This window comes from Siniperca chuatsi, linkage group LG9 (genome assembly GCF_020085105.1).
Source record: "Siniperca chuatsi isolate FFG_IHB_CAS linkage group LG9, ASM2008510v1, whole genome shotgun sequence".
NCBI lineage: Eukaryota > Metazoa > Chordata > Actinopteri > Centrarchiformes > Sinipercidae > Siniperca > Siniperca chuatsi.
In genome coordinates, this window is record NC_058050.1 from 13,333,556 (window position 1) to 13,349,676 (window position 16,121).

Here is a 16,121-nt window from a genome sequence, read left to right on the forward strand (position 1 = left end):
CACAGTGCTGCTCAACAGCTTGGCCTCAAAGGTAAACCAGAAGACCTACCGCTCTGCACAGTCAGGCAAGAGCTCCAAGTCCTCAGTGGTGCAATGGTGTCATTCTCTATCTCTCCCCTGTCACAGCCCAAGAAGGTGTTCCACATTAAAGGTGCATTTACAGCCCAGCAGCTTAGCCTGGCTGAACATACACATCCAGTTAAAGCTTTAAGGGAGAAATATCAACACTTGAGGGATCTTCCACTAAGACATCTAGAGACTGTGCGTCCTGTGCTGCTCATCGGGTCTGACTACCCCCATCTGATTACTCCAGTAGAGCCGGTCCGCCTTGGACCACCAGGGGGGCCTGCTGCTGTTAAGACACGGTTAGGATGGACATTGCAGGGGCCCGTGCAGCATCTCCAGCGGGAAACCAACGAACAACACTGTTTCTTTACCTCAACGTCATCTCCTGAGACAGATCTCTTTAAGCATGTTGAAAGACTGTGGCAGATGGATGCGTTACCCTGGCGCAATGAGAAGACCAGCACCAGATCCAAACAAGACCATGAGGCAATCGAGCTCCTTAACGCTAAGACGGTCAGGGTTGAAGTAGATGGAGTAATGAGATATGCCACTCCTCTATTGCGGGTCAAAAACATGCCACGGCTGAAAGCTCCCAAAGAGGCAGTGATCTCGCAGCTGAGAGCTACAGAGAAGCGACTGGTTAAAAATCCAGAACAAGCAGCTGCTTACTCAGCAGAAATCCACGAACTGGAACAAGCAGGCTATGCTGTTAAGCTGGATCAGCACACTGAACAGGAATCTGCCTACTCATGGTATATCCCACACCATATTGTCCAACACAATGGAAAAAACCGAGTAGTGTTTAATTGCTCCTTCAGTTATCAGGGCCAAAACCTCAACGAGCTGTTGCTCCCAGGGCCAGTACTAGGACCGTCTCTACTCGCTGTTCTGCTCCGATTCCGGGAACACTCCATTGCGGTCAGCAGTGACGACGTGGGATGTTCCACCAGGTCAGGTTGCTCCCAGAGGACAGACCACTGCTGCGTTTTCTCTGGCGAGATCTCAAGGTACAGGAACAACCTAATGTTTTTGAGTGGCAGGTCCTTCCCTTTGGGACCACCTGCAGTCCCTGTTGTGCAGTGTACGCCCTTCAAAAGCATGCCCTTGATCACAGCAGACCTGAAGAAGATGTCAGGCATTCAGTCTTGAAGTCCTTTTTTACGTCGACAATTTCCTGCAAAGCTTCACTACAACAGAAGAAGCTAAAATTTTTGTCGACAAACTCAGGACCTTACTTGCAGATGGTGGTTTCGAATTGAGACAGTGGTCTAGTAATCAGCCATCAACCATAAAACACCTGCCCTCAGAGTCGAAATCCGCCAGTGCTGAGCTTTGGATTGCCCATGGCAAGACACATACGCAAGAATCTGCTCTGGGACTGCTTTGGAACCATCAAACAGACACCATTTCCTATAGGTATCGTCCCACAGAAAGTACTGAGATCACTATGCGTAACATCTACAGAACACTGGCCAGTCAATATGATCCCCTGGGCTACCTCATTCCATACACCACCAGGGCAAAGCTCGTAGTCCAACGCTTGTGGGACAAAAAAAGGGACTGGGATGATCCAAACCTTCCCCCTGATCTATTGCACACTTGGACAGAGTGGGAGGCAGAGTTAGCATCTCTTCCGCACATCGCCTTCCCAAGATCCTACACTGGTCCGGCCAAAGACAAAGAAACAAGTCGGCGAGACATCCACGTCTTTTGTGATGCCTCTGAACGGGCATATGGTTCAGTTGCTTATTTAAGGACAGAAGACCAGCAGGGGGATGTGGAGGTCTCTTTCCTTACAGCCAGATCAAAAGTAGCGCCCAAAAAACAGCAGTCCATACCACGCCTAGAACTCTGCGCTGCGCTAACTGGTGCTCAACTGGCCAAAGTTGTAAGTTCTGAGTTAACCTTGCCCATTCATCACATCACTTTATGGACTGACTCAACCACCGTCCTTACCTGGCTCAAGTCTGAGTCTTGTAGATTTAAGGTATTTGTCGGCACCAGAGTGACAGAGATCCAAGATCTCACGGATCAGAACACATGGAGGTTTGTGCCATCCTCCAGTAACCCGGCTGACGACATCACGCGGGGTCCAACATTGAATGAGCTTGGTCCAGAGAGCCACTGGTATCAGGGACCATCATTCTTAAAAGGCTCTCCAAGTTCGTGGCCTGAAACACCACCTCCTGTGGAGGTAAATGAAGATGAGCTGCGCAAAACCGGCTTGTGCACACTTGCATGCTTCACGACTAGCACATCAGTCTCTAACCCTGATCATCATAAGACTTTCCAAGAGATGATAGAGTCCACGGCTTCTCATGGGGCGGCCAACAGCAGCTTGACAGCCAGTGCCTATAGAGATGCTGAAGTCACTCTTTTACAACGATCCCAACAAGAGTCTTTCCCCTTAGACCTTGAACAGTTAAGGGCTGGTAAACCTCTCTCTCATAATAGTCGCTTAAAAGCGTTGGCGCCTGAATTTGACAGTGAGACACAGCTAATTCGAGTTGGAGGTCGCTTACGTCACAGTCCCTACCTTGAGCGAGACACCGTACACCCCATCGTTCTCGATCCAAAGCATTCAATTACACAGCTCATCATACGAAGTTATGATGCCAAACTCCACCACCCAGGATATGAGAGAGTATTTGCTGAACTTCGACGCAAGTACTGGATTCTCCGCGGTAGGGAAGCTGTTAAGCGGTTTCAACGGAGCTGTGTAGAGTGCCAGAAATGGAGGAAGAATCCAGAGATCCCCAAAATGGCAGACCTACCTCCAGCCAGACTACGCTTATTCCGGCCTGCATTCTATTCTACAGGTATGGACTGTTTTGGCCCTTATGCGGTCAAGGTTGGTAGGAGGACTGAAAAGAAATGGGGTATCATTTTTAAGTGCTTAACCACTCGAGCAGTGTACATCGATGTCCTGCATAACCTTGATGCTGACTCTTTCCTCATGGCCCTCCGACGCTTCACTGCCAGGCGTGGAACCACCTTTGAACTCATATCAGATCAGGGTACCAATTTTAAGGGAGGAGAAAGGGAACTCAGAGAAGCCTTTGCTGCTCTTGCTCCTGAACTTCAGGCACAACTGGCCAGACAACAGATAGAGTTCCGTTTCAACCCCCCAAATGCTCCTCACTTCGGAGGTTGCTGGGAGCGAGAAATACGTTCTCTCAAGCAAGCTCTGACAGCCACCGTCGGAGCTCAGTCAGTAACTTTTGAAGTGCTACAAACAGTGTTAGTGGAGATTGAGGGTATTCTAAATTCAAAACCCTTGGGTTATACTTCCTCTGACATTGCAGACACAGACCCCATCACTCCAAACTCTCTCTTGATGGGGCGGCCGGATTCCAGTCTACCTCCAGTGGTATATCCTGAGTCTGAGCTTATAAGTAAGCGGCGATGGCGCCACAGCCAAGTTCTCGCAGACCACTTCTGGAGACACTTCCTGAGGTTTTACCTTCCTGGTCTGCAAACCCGTCAGAAGTGGCAAGGGGACATATCTGACATTCTAGTTAGCACCACGGTGATGATCGTTGACCCACAGTTGCCTCGAGCGCTTTGGCCAGTGGGACGGGTGTCAGAAGTCTTCCCTGGTGCTGATGGCAGAGTGAGGACAGTTAATGTTAAGGTGGGCGAAAAGACATACACACGCCCAATAGCACGTATTATACAGTTACCTAGCATTTCTGAGTAATATAAGACTGTACAGCAATATGTTACTTAGAGGCCTTTTTCGTAATTGTACAGATTCTGTCCTCAGAATCTGGGGGCGGCTGTTAAAAAGGCCATTATATTCATCAGAATAATATGCCTTCTGATATACTTCTCTCTCTCTGTTGCCGAGATTGAATGATTGACGCACAGCATCCAGCACAGCAGCCAATCAGTGTTCACGGATCGACGTGCAGGCGATCATCCCGCCCATAGCGCTCAGTGCAAAGATGAAAGCGAGTCCAGCGGAGCGTTGACACAGATGCTGAACTTTTCAGTTTTATATCTTCTATAGTTTATTCATCGTTCGGGTGTTGTGCGTCTATTGAAAACAGACCACACACACACACATACTGAAAACACCCAACTAAGTAAACTTTTCAACTTTCTACTCATAACTGAGTTGTTGTGGTGACAAATAAACGGGTTACTCCCATATTTCAACCATCTTTGCCTGTCTCTTACCGGACACCCTGTGGCGGGTTTCAAACCTAACCAGCAATATACTTAATGGGAGTGTGCTACCAACAGCTAACTCATCTTTACACTTTGTCTTGGTGGACACTAACACCACCACACCTACACCACAACACATTCTTTAACACAATATTTTCCATGTATAATCTCCATTCAACTGATGTTCTTTGTTGGGACATAATACATTTTGTATTTGTATGTTAAAATCTGGCCTAACACACTTTCACTGAAACCAGCAACATTTACTTTTATAAAACAGTTTCTTTCCTCACTCAAGCAAGTGGACGAATCCTGGGTGAACCACTAGACTGTCCAAAGAGTTTTGTGACATCTACTGGTGAATTTAAGACAATACATGACCTTGTGCTTAAAGGACCAAATCACCAATTTTCAATGTTATCTCTATGTTTAGTAGTAAAGGATGACATGTTGGCTGAGCTGCGGCCACTCCCTCCCCAAAAAAGTTTATTTTACGAACATTTAGATGTAACTATCTTTTTGATATTGAAAGTCTCAGGGTCTTATTGAAATCCCCCTTAATTTCCAAAATCCCAGAGAAATTACTTGCTGAACTTATCGCAATCACTACGTACTGGAGAAGAACAATGATGCTAAAAAACAATATGATAAATTACAGGCTTTTTTAAAGACCTGTCACTGAAACTGCCTTTTCAACAGTTTGAAACAATGTTGTTTAAATTATATCCTAATGTAAGATCATGCTGTTATACCTTGTGTTATTCAGTTGATGGACTTAAGTAAGTAAGTGAGTCGGTAGCAACATTCTACATTGTATGTCCAACAGTAATGATGGACTGCGTGTTTGATAACTTGTATTTTGACTTGTCACAGTAGGAAAAGCACAGGTGTAAATGCTAAAACAAATGATGGCTGAATTCTGTTTAGCTGTTTCGATTTCATACTCTTCCACTTCTCTTGCCACAATGTCATGTCTTACTGGGACAGAACAAAGCCATCATTAATGTTATTAGTAACACCTGTGCTTTTTGCACTATGACAAGTCACAATGTTTTCTTTGAAATAGGCCTTTTTCACACACCTGTAGCCTACTGGCCAAATTGATCACCCAATGGATTCAGCACTGACTTTATAACTTTATACTTTTAAAGCATTATAGGCATGTTTCTTTCGCTCTTCCATGTATTTTAGGGTTTGTGTGTCCTCTTTTCACAGCAAGATCTCTCTGCTGGTGAATGCCAACTATCCCAAAAAGACTTCTGTCTTCATTGCCCACAGGTTTTGGAATAATATTTCCTTATACATTAACAACACATAGTTACTTTCTGTATTGTAATATCTCTCTTATATTACATGTTCTAGGTCTATGGGCCTTATAAAAATGTCACCTAATGCTCTGCAGTGTACCATGTCCTTTGGCAGCACTATAACCTTCTTTTTACTTCATATACAGTACTTTTTCCCTGCCAAGATATTCCATGTTGGTTGGTGCATGTTGTGTTTAGTCCCTTCAGGGATGTTCATAAAAAGAATAAAAAGCCTGCCAGTGCCACATGTGTGAGATAACAGAAAAATGTGCACGTAAGTTGAAAACACAGGGGGAGGAGCAATTTGGCATCTAAACTGGAGGAGGGCCATGAGGGAAACACTGCCGCCTCCAAAAACCATAAACCTACAAACCCCACCAAATTTAGTACGCATTTATAAACATGTTTATTTGGCATAACCCTAACCCCTAACTCATGAACACATGACATACAGGCATGTGTGCTGCAACCAAGTTCAGTCCTCAACTGATACCAGCACATTCCCACATTGAACCATTTACATACTGTAAACTGCTGCCTCAAATGAACAGTCAAGAAGTATTTATGGGTGAAATGATGTGTTTCAGATGTGAACTCAGTATTCTCAGTACTTTCTCTGAACTCTTCTTTACTATAATGGTTACATGTGTTCAAGAAACAGATGGTACAGAGGGTATAACACTATATGCAACCAGAAGAAAGCTTCTTCAAGAAAGAAGAACAAGTATTTTGTACCAAATATACTAAAAGAATAATAAGGTAAACACAGGGTGAAATGTTTTCAAAGGTAGTTTTTACTTGTGGATCTGACACACATTTGTACTACAAAAATCTCTTACTCTAAAAAAATCAACATTGTTATTTTCCCTAATATTTGCTTCATATTCACTTCTTGCCCTTCTTCTCATAGAGCACGTAACACTTCTCACAGGCCATTGAGAGGCCGGCGACGAGGGGAAGAAATTCTTCAAAGTCCAACTTATCATCTTTGTTTTGGTCCAAATCTTTCAAGATGCAGTCCACAGTTTTGGGGTTCTTCTGGCACTAAAAGAGCATTAGCAAGAGAGACAAGTTCAGGGTGCAATGTTAAAGTAAGAGCAATAAGTTACATATGTACATGATCTATACTGAGGATGGAGATAAAATTTGATAGAAGATTCTTACTTTCAGGAAGGTGGGTAACTCAGTCTCAACTAGTTTTTTCAGTTCCTTCTTGCTTAAGGTCTTTCCATCACCATCTTCATCAGCATAGCGGTGAAATATCTTAATCAGGGACTCCATGCAAGTCTCCAACTCAGTCATGGTTGCAGAAGCGGGTGCTGCAAGGAGGAAAGACAAGTCTGGGTAAATTTCACAGGAAATATACTTTCACTACACTCATCTGACAGCTGTTGTTAGTTACTGTGCAGAATAATATTTTACATACAGATAAGCATTACGAGTGATGCTCTGCTATAGTTTCTACTACTAAACAATATATAACTTAGGCTTAGATCTCTATCTGCATCTGGAGCACTTACAACATTAAAACAGCCCAATTTATATATCAACATATGAATTAACTGTGAAATGGAACTTTCTATTACATTTTACCTTTTACTTCTGTAAAATATATAACTTTAACTTTTAATGGACGCTTGAAATTGGGGGCATTGCCATATTAACTTAAGTAGAGGATAAGGCTGTCACTGGTGGAAATTAACTAAGTACATTTACTCAAGTACTCTACTTAAATACAATTTTGAGGTACTTTACTTGAGTGTTTCCAATTTATGCTACTTTAATCTTCTACTCCACTACAATTCAGAGGGAAATATTGTACTGTCTACTCCACTACATTTATTTGATACCTTTAGTTACTTTGCAGATTCAGAGTTATAATACAAAATATAATCAATAAATCAATTATGGTGTATTATAATGGATAAAGATAAAACTATATTGATCTCTTGGTGAAATTCACAAGTTACAGTAGACCTATAGTAAAAAAAAACAAGCCCCGCCTTTACATTAAAGTAATACATAGGCAATGTATCAATAAGTATAATTCAATAATATAATAAATTATTATTATTTTTAATAATTCTGCATATTGAGTAGCCTACGTTTACGTTTTGTACTTTAAGTATATTTTGATGAGAATAGGCTACTTTTGCACTTTTATTTAAGCAAGCATTTAAGACTTGTAACAGAGTTAAAAACAGAGTTTTTCTACTGTGGTAGGCCTATTGCTAATTATATTTAAGTAAAAGATCTGAGTAGCTACTTCTTCCACCACTGATGCTTCTTCCAAAACTAGCCTATTGTTAGGTGAGGATGTGGGTGTTGGTTTTACTGGCCCTCAAAGCAAATTCTTCGGCTATTACACATCATTTTCTGGCACATAAACTAAAATCCTATCTCAAGGCTCCCAGTCTCCCTCTGCCTTCCACTTCCATTTACCCTTTTCTGGTTGAGTTTCTAAAAAGGAAGCATACAGAAAGACAAGGAAGAGTGAAATAACTTAAGGGAAAGATAACAAACCGGACCAGCCACTATCACTAAAGTGGAAATTCTTGCGTAATGGCCAACAGCGCCCAAGCCCACCCAAGAAAACATGTTGAATACAAATATTTATATAATATATAAACCTAAACTGCGAAAAAAGCAGCTTCTGCATGTAGCCTACACGTCTCAAGCTACATAGGCTACAGCAACTGAGATGAATAATCTTCAATTTTCTGTCTAAACTCACGCAATTTAGAAAAGACCGCGAGACAACAGTGAAAACAGAGAAGTAAATGTTAAAATGATTATAATGAACTTACCAGGACACAAAGAGCCAGAAACGGTACTTTGAGATTCAGTGAAGAGTGCAGGGGCTCACTGAAAGTTTATTCAAGAATTTATAGTCAGCTGGCAACGGCCAATATGATGGGAGGGAGAGGGAGGGACATGGAGAGAGAGAGAGAGAGAGAGAGAGAGAGAGAGAGAGAGAGAGAGAGAGAGAGAGAGAGAGAGAGAGAGAGAGAGAGAGAGATGATGTCATCTCTACAGAAATATCCAGGTCCAACTTCGATGTCTAGAAAATCAGTTTAAACTTGTTCTCATATTAATCATAATCAGACCGTTCAAGTGGTGACAGCAAAGCAAAATGGCACAAAGCAGTCACATAAAACGTGTAGGATGCTGACTTGATGCGTATGTACAAGCCTGGGCCTCTATAATAGCCTGCCTGAGTCAGGATATTTTGCTAACACAGTGGTCTTCAGGCTCTGGTGGCTTCTTCTGATCCAGTCTTCTATTACATGTTTCCTCTGCATATATTTTACAAAAACCACAGCTTCTCAGGTTTCAAACAGCCAGCTCACATGAAATCGACACTTTGGTTAAAAAAAGGCAGACAGTTATGCCATATTAATTATTTTTTTTTTTTTTTTTTAAGCGTTTATCTAAGATAGTTTCACTCTTTGTCGAGAAGCTGCCCAGCACAACCACAGTCTGATCTGTCAGCCACTGAGCAGCTTCACTTGAACTGTTGGTAGGCCAGCATTGCAACTTTAAAAACAAAATAGAGCAAATATCAAAATCTATAAAACATTATACATTTTTTTGACATGAAAATCCATGTCGTACTGGTACTTTTTAATCACCCCAAAGAACGCCACCTTGACAAGAGAAGTATAACCAACTATCACCATCAATGAAGCAGACGGTGGCGTTACCTCCAAGTAACTTTACGTTCACATAGTCAGAGTTGGTCTTGAGTGTTTAACGCCCACCCCAGGCCCGTATCATCTCTAAACTCCTGTCATCATTCTTACTGAAAAATTTACTTTTTAAAGACAAAAAAATATGCTGTGTGCATTTCAATCATACATTTAAGATATATACAGTAGTTGATCTAAATCTGTTTATCCTAGTAAGACTTGTTTCATGCCCCTGCACACATTCGCACACCTGGGTCAGTCCACAACCAGTTTTGATGGCCATGAAGCAGCTATGGTTTAGTTACGTTGTCAGGGTTTTTTTGCCCACAGTTGATGGAAGAGGAAGAGAAACAAGCTATGGTTTCTACCCCTCCACTGCCTTTTCCTAAACAGCTGTACCACCACAACTACCAGAACAAATAGACTGACATTTGCAACCTGGATAAAACTGGTTTGACAGAATAACAACACGTTCAAAGTCTTTTACAGGGTTTAATTACAAAATGAATTAAACAAAACAGCAAATTCGTGCGCTGATGAATATACAAATAACATGATGCGATGTATGAATCTCTTTGCAACCAGTGTAAAAAGAGTGCTGAGGAAAAGGATATCAATGGAATGTCGATAGCCATTTAGCTTTTTTTATGGCCTTTGATGTACCAGGGACATTTCTCCACAATTCAAATTTGAGATCACTGTAAAAAAAAATATATAACTATGCTGGTATATTGATTACAAATTTCATCACTTGCCAAGTAATAATCCGAAACCAAATGTTTAAAAAGCCTGCAGAAATATACCAAGGGTTATGGATTTAAGAAATTGTTACAAAATATGCAACTGTTGTGTTGCACTGGCCATCAGCACCTGGACAATATAGACTGATTAACTGGACACAAGTGGGATTCAACAGATTCATCAGTTCTTCCTTTTGCCCTTGCTGGCAGCCTTGGCTGGCGTTACCATGGGAACGGCTGCTTGGTAGAGAGCGGCAGATACTTTGTTGATGTAGTACAGGGCGAAGAGTGAGAAAATCAGGCTGGAACAGAAAGAAAGGCAAAGCAAAGGAATAAAATACATTTGGAGACTACTTTTAACTGTGCTGTATGAAGTTGAAATAGGTATTTGTGATCTGCAGAGGTACTGTCACGTACCATGTGGTGACACAGACACGGTGTACCAGACCAGAGGCAAACAGTGACAGGCACAGGCACACCAGAACTGGAAGTTGAGAGAATGAATACTACACGTGAGGAGCAGAGCCTGAATGATATATCAAAGCACTGAGATTGTGGGCTAATCCCAGATAAAGTGTACATACTGTTTGTAAAATGGTAAATCACAGACCAGCTGATTATTAAAAGGGTCATTCCTATTAGGAAAGGCTTGCATGGTGATGTTCGGATATGCTTTAATAATCAAGAATGCTGATGTTTCAGTGTAAGCTGAGCTGATGCTCGACTCAGCAAATCATAGAAATATGAAGCTAAACAACATGTAAGCAAAAGAAATTTAAAATAACACACACTGTGGACTGACTGCATGAGTTTGAATTCAGTGCTGTCACCACTTACCCTCTGGAAATATCTTTGCTTGGAATCCTTTCCCAAAAATCAGGTTTTCCAGATTATTAAATGCCTGGAAGTAAAGTTAAGGTGGAACACTGTGGTATTTGTACATTTACATGGACACAAGAAACAAGGTTACTCAGAGAAATCAGGTTAGGCATAAAATGGGATGCAGCATTTTGTACACAAAAGTCAACAACAAAATGGGATGTTCATTTACAAAAAACCTATTATGAACAATGCATGTCATACTACAGAATCTTGTAGTTGAACGATTAGCAACATGAATTAAAGCAGTTCAATCCACGGTGTCACATATAGGATACAGTGAGGGAGCAGATGAAGAGGACTGAGCCCAGGAAACCTCCCAGGATGGTGAGCCACTCAGTAGATCCCAGCTGCTTACTGAACATCTGCATCCCAGCAAATACCAGCACTGACAGCAGACTGGACAGCACTAGAGAGGTGCCTGTGTTCACCGCTACAAGGCAAATAAAGTCACTTTTATTGTATAACGCCTTTCAAACAAAGACGCCTTCACAAAAGGAGACATGAATGTAGTATGGTGCAGTAATACAACTAAAACTACAGGACACTTCGGCTGGCTGCAACTTAACTGATTTGAGTTTTCATCTGCTTGACCTCATCAGAAATATAGACATTTAATATCAACAAACTTACAGGAGAGAAACAGGACGTAGACTACAGAAGTAAAACATTAACTGTCAAGCTAGTTCGTTCCAGCTAATAAAGATCAAGTTTTAACCAATGAACTTTGTCTGTAGATCGTGAGAGCAAGTGTTGAAAAGACTTTCTGCTGCATATCATAATAATTTAAGTTACAATATTGTCAACTTGGTAATATATCAACTTAAAAAAAGTCCAGTTACCACATCTAACTCTTTATAACGTAACGCCACGTCAGTGTTCGTTAATAAACGTTTCCGACAAGTTGCTGTTAGCTTTAAGCTAAACAACCCACGTTAGCAGCAAAAAGTTTCGGGTAATGTAACGCTCTACATACACAGTATAATAAAACATGCATGTCATTGGTGTTTTAGAGTAGTAAATACAGTAAAAATTGCAGCTGAACTGCTATCAGTCACCTAAATGAATCGATTTCTAAACGTTAGCGTTAGCTAGCTAGCGAGCTAGACCATAGGACTATGCGCTAATATCTTACAATAATGCAAATACAGACTTGCTTGGTAAGATAACTTGAATGATACATTTATCGTGCAATACATACCCATGATTCAATGTCAACTTAGAGTCCTTGTAATGAAACAGAGGTGAATTAGGTTTAACTTCGTTGAGCCAGATAATTGTACCGGCTAGTGGGAACTGAAAACCTCACCGCCCGGTCGAAATGACAGGTGGGACCAGTGGGCGGAGTCGTGAATGGAGGAAGAGAGGACGTTTTAGCGCTGAATAGATGCAAATTATATTACAAGTCAGCTGCATAAACCGTAGTGTTATAGCCTAAGTGTAATGGTAAATGTATCTCTTATTTCAATTTTCCTGTTACAGCTACAGCTATCTTTCATGCTTCTGGATTTAGACAACAGTATCCCTTTATCTTAAACATGCTTTGCACTTATTTACATAGCACAAGAAATATATATTCCTTTTTATTTCCTAAAAGGAGGTCGTCTCCTTACCTCATTATACATTGGAAGTAACTCAATATTACCCATGAGAAGAATGTCTCTAGTCCCTGACAACAATTAAGGGAGGCTTCCTTTTATCTCATAAAGCACTTTCTCAAAAAACTCAAGAAAGATGTAAATGTTTTTGCTCAACAACAATCAGTGTCATAACTTTTTGGGGAGCATTCTCACCATACTAATGTTTTCAAGTGTATCATTCACAAGTTTATGGCATTTCTTTTAAATAACCACACATTAATTTTAAGTTCACTTACACAAGTGAAAATTCACCAATGAAAGCCTTTTCTTTTGTTTCATGACAAATCTGAACTGTATATTAAACCATTAAATCCTGCAGTAATAAGAACGCCTGTACTGTAAATTAGTGTACTGCATTACCATCTTCATTTAATGTTCTCTTCTGATGTTTTTGTCTTTGCTAATAGTTAATAGTTAATTCATAATCCTAATCTAACATCCATCCATCCATCCATTTTCTACCGCTTGGTCCCGTTAGGGGTCGCGGGTGACTGGAGCCTATCCCAGTGACTTTGGGCCTTAGGCAGGGTACACCCTGGACAGTGGCCAACTTGTCGCAGGGCTAACACAGACACAGACAAGGACAGACAACCATTCACTCTCACATTCATTCAATACGGGCAATTTAGAGTTATCAATTAACCTACACATGCATGTCTTTGGACGGTGGGAGGAAGCCGGAGAACCCGGAGAGAACCCACGGTAACACGGGGAGGACTACAGAATCGATCCCACGAACCCACGATCTCCTTATTGGGAGGCAGGAGCTTTAGCCGCTCTGCCACCGTGCACCCCTAATCTAACATATATACTGTTTTTGCCTACCGTGTTTGCCCCTGACACGCTGCATGATTTTGTAACCCAGCTTTTATTAATGTATTGGAGAATCCCTGATATTCTGCTTTCCATCCAGTACAAAAAAGGCTGTGTAATATCCCACAAGCTCCACCATTCAAATGCTTGAATGGACATTGGATTAAGATCCTGGTTGTCGTAAGGGTCTGCTAATCTGGGTGAAGGAGGGAGTATTTGTACACAGCACACACTGTGAAAAAGATGTGCCTGAAGACTTACAAGACAAGAAGCAAAAAGAATACACAACAAGAATTTGTACAAAATGTATTTGGGATTACAACAGCATTCTTAGATTTTCCATGGAAATTTGACAGACTGAGAACAGAAAATCACATCAATGTTTACTAACAAATTAGCCCTTATTGCTTGACAAAGTTACAAGGAAGTTACAACTCATATTCTGGCACACATCCTTTCTAAACTAACCACTATGGACATATTTAAAGTAAACATAATAACATGTATGCTTTTTCTGCATCTATTTCATTCAAAATATATAAATATATAAAAATAAACATTATGGACAGACAGTGGCTTGTATATTCCTTTGATGTTTGTTGGTGCAGTGTATGCACATGCAGTTAAACAATGTTTTTCAGTTCATTCCTCTGTACATCATTAATGAATCACAGACCTTTTGTAGCCACAGTATCTACTGATACACTGAGACCGATGTCCACATCCACATTACTTTGCAGCATTTCACATCAGGACTGTCTTTCATAATGGCTTCTTCTTCAGTCCGAAAACAGCTATGAACAGAAAAATCTCCACAAAAGCAGGTAGCACACTAGAGGGAGAGACAGACAGTGATAGAAATGTAGGGAGAATCATGAAGACAGAACCACAGTACTTACATGCATTCATACTTAGTGATAATTCATTGTTTATAGAGGCTCTATCACTTTGCTCTCTGAAAGCTAATACATGCATGCACATCAACACAAACACACCAACCTGCAGATGGCAAAAATAACCCAATATGTCCAGCATTCCCACTTCTCAAACACAAAGAAAGACAAGGATACGGATGCGCTGCAGTGGACAGCCAGTGCTGGTTACAATATTTGTCAGGGAAAAAAACGCTTTGGAAAAATAAACACACAATATTAAGTATATGTACACTAACCTGCAAATGGCAAGGATCCACCAGTAGATGTCACAGTCCCACTGCTCAAATAGAAAGAAAAGCAGAGCCACTGAGGCACTGGCATGGGCTCCTGTAGCTATAGTAGACGAAGAGGCGAATATACAGGAGTTTGGAGTCATGGAATTGTAACTCAAGACTAGAATGACTTTTTAATATCACTTATCTATCTTTATACTTTGATATATTTAGAGGACTACTCAAGAGATATTTCATGTTACCAATTTCCTGGCTCGTGATGAGACTATCATCAATTTTAGGCCAAAGTGAATTCCCACTTCTCATTCTTTGTCCAGGTGCCATTGCACTTGCTGCTCTTATCTCATGCCTTATCATTTTTTCTGCATGAGAGCCCCACAACTGTATAGATTATGATTATTTTTTTTGCCATGTTTGCTTTTATTGGAGAGATGGTACTGAAGAGTCAGACAGGAAGGGGGGCATGTAGCATGCGCTGTGACCATTCGCCTACCAGGGCACACAATGAAATATATTTTTAGAAAAAATAAATAAAATTACTGCTCAGCTCCACTGTTGCTGGATATTAGTTTCTGTTCACCCATACATATATCAGTTGTATCATTATCGTATAGCAGTCATCATAAATGAGGGACCGACAGTGTCGCTGTAAAGGATACACAGGAGACCTTGGCTGCAGTTGAACATGGACACTCCTGAGAAGAACCCAGCCAACTCTATAGCAAACAGACCGAGGGTGACTGACAGAGCCACCACCAACCTGCAGCAAAGAGAAACATATTAGAGGGTGTGTATGCCTGTGTGTCAAATTATTTCTCACTGTGTATGTGTTTGTCAGATGTTTTCTTACTTTCTGTCTTCGTTGTCATACTGCTCTTGCGTGAAATCCAAAGGCAAGCAAGCCTTCACGTTGTTTTCCTGTGAAACAATCATTTCAAACTGCTCAGCATGAAAAACACTTACAAAAAGACTTGAGAAACAGTGATGAACTGCAAAGATACAAGGTGGCGCTACATTATTGGTTATCACTAAATTTGATCTTAAAACGCACCTAACGCGTAATCTTAATTTATGACGATGCGTGAAAAATAAATCTGTTTTACTTACTCTTGACCAAAAGATCGTGATAACGATAACAAGGTGAGCTATGATAGTCAAGAACCGCGCCGGGACAAGGCTGCCGACAGCCGACATGTTGAGCAACTAACTTATTTACTTAATCAGACAAGAAGTAAACTAAAACACAATGCACAAACAGCGCTGGACTGACGAAAAAAATTGCAACGTTATCCACAGCTATTCAAATGTGCCTGGCAGCTACAGCTAAAGCTAAAGCAGTGTTAGGTTAACGTTAGCGTATTGTCCTCACTTAGCTAACTTTATCCAAGACGAACATAAACAACACAGCTCGACGTTGGGCGTTAGACGTAGACAACATATCACTACTTCAACTAATATTTACTATTACTACCAACACAAGCAACACCAGATAGCTACAACTTCCACGTTGTTGCAGCTTGAGGCGGTTGCTACAACAACAGACAACCCCGACTGAAGCCGGTGCATTCTTAATTACAGACCGGTTTCACCAACAACCAACATTTAAAGGTTCCGGATTCGTGCTTTTCTTACACACCACTGCCATC

The 16,121-nt window shown here is 41.1% G+C and overlaps 3 protein-coding genes across 5 annotated transcripts; all 3 read right to left on the reverse strand.

Moving 5' to 3' along the window:
• Positions 1 to 6,322: 6,322 nt before the first annotated feature.
• Positions 6,323 to 8,508, reverse strand: s100a10b (S100 calcium binding protein A10b). Its single transcript, XM_044209277.1, has 3 exons — positions 8,354 to 8,508; positions 6,711 to 6,865; positions 6,323 to 6,590 (listed from the first exon to the last, which is right to left on the reverse strand). The coding sequence occupies exons 2-3, from the start codon at positions 6,846 to 6,848 to the stop codon at positions 6,432 to 6,434; spliced, it is 297 nt and encodes a 98-aa protein (XP_044065212.1). The 5' UTR covers positions 6,849 to 6,865; positions 8,354 to 8,508; the 3' UTR covers positions 6,323 to 6,431.
• Positions 8,509 to 9,713: 1,205 nt separating this feature from the next.
• Positions 9,714 to 12,213, reverse strand: krtcap2 (keratinocyte associated protein 2). The gene is made up of 5 exons (XM_044209274.1): positions 12,056 to 12,213; positions 11,133 to 11,287; positions 10,813 to 10,876; positions 10,393 to 10,459; positions 9,714 to 10,277 (listed from the first exon to the last, which is right to left on the reverse strand). Exons 1-5 carry the CDS (start codon positions 12,057 to 12,059, stop codon positions 10,157 to 10,159), a joined length of 411 nt encoding a protein of 136 aa, XP_044065209.1. The 5' UTR covers positions 12,060 to 12,213; the 3' UTR covers positions 9,714 to 10,156.
• Positions 12,214 to 13,599: 1,386 nt separating this feature from the next.
• Positions 13,600 to 16,024, reverse strand: LOC122882176 (transmembrane protein 107-like). 3 transcript variants are annotated; one of them, XM_044209283.1, is made up of 6 exons: positions 15,583 to 16,024; positions 15,326 to 15,393; positions 15,135 to 15,235; positions 14,479 to 14,575; positions 14,307 to 14,384; positions 13,600 to 14,139 (listed from the first exon to the last, which is right to left on the reverse strand). In XM_044209283.1, the coding sequence occupies exons 1-6, from the start codon at positions 15,667 to 15,669 to the stop codon at positions 14,070 to 14,072; spliced, it is 501 nt and encodes a 166-aa protein (XP_044065218.1). In that variant the 5' UTR covers positions 15,670 to 16,024; the 3' UTR covers positions 13,600 to 14,069. The 3 variants fall into 3 exon arrangements, with proteins under 3 accessions (XP_044065218.1, XP_044065220.1, XP_044065219.1); XM_044209285.1 differs by lacking the exon at positions 14,479 to 14,575 and having other exon boundaries at positions 14,307 to 14,403; positions 15,583 to 16,022; XM_044209284.1 differs by lacking the exon at positions 14,307 to 14,384 and having other exon boundaries at positions 15,583 to 16,019.
• Positions 16,025 to 16,121: the final 97 nt, after the last annotated feature.

Excerpts from the sequence above, each read along its gene's own strand:
- s100a10b (XM_044209277.1), bottom strand. The coding sequence starts at position 6,848 with ATGACTGAGTTGGAGACTTGCATGGAGTCCCTGATTAAGATATTTCAC. Across the intron at positions 6,591-6,710 it reads AGTTACCCACCTTCCTGAAA|TGCCAGAAGAACCCCAAAAC; the intron begins GTAAGAATCTTC and ends ATGCTCTTTTAG.
- krtcap2 (XM_044209274.1), bottom strand. Across the intron at positions 10,877-11,132 it reads TCTTCATCTGCTCCCTCACT|GCATTTAATAATCTGGAAAA; the intron begins GTATCCTATATG and ends CTTTACTTCCAG. Across the intron at positions 10,460-10,812 it reads AGCAAAGATATTTCCAGAGG|TTCTGGTGTGCCTGTGCCTG; the intron begins GTAAGTGGTGAC and ends CTCAACTTCCAG.
- LOC122882176 (XM_044209283.1), bottom strand. The coding sequence starts at position 15,669 with ATGTCGGCTGTCGGCAGCCTTGTCCCGGCGCGGTTCTTGACTATCATA. Across the intron at positions 14,576-15,134 it reads CTGCAGCCAAGGTCTCCTGT|CTACAGGAGCCCATGCCAGT; the intron begins GTATCCTTTACA and ends CGTCTACTATAG. Across the intron at positions 14,140-14,306 it reads GTTATTTTTGCCATCTGCAG|TGTGCTACCTGCTTTTGTGG; the intron begins GTTGGTGTGTTT and ends CTCTCCCTCTAG.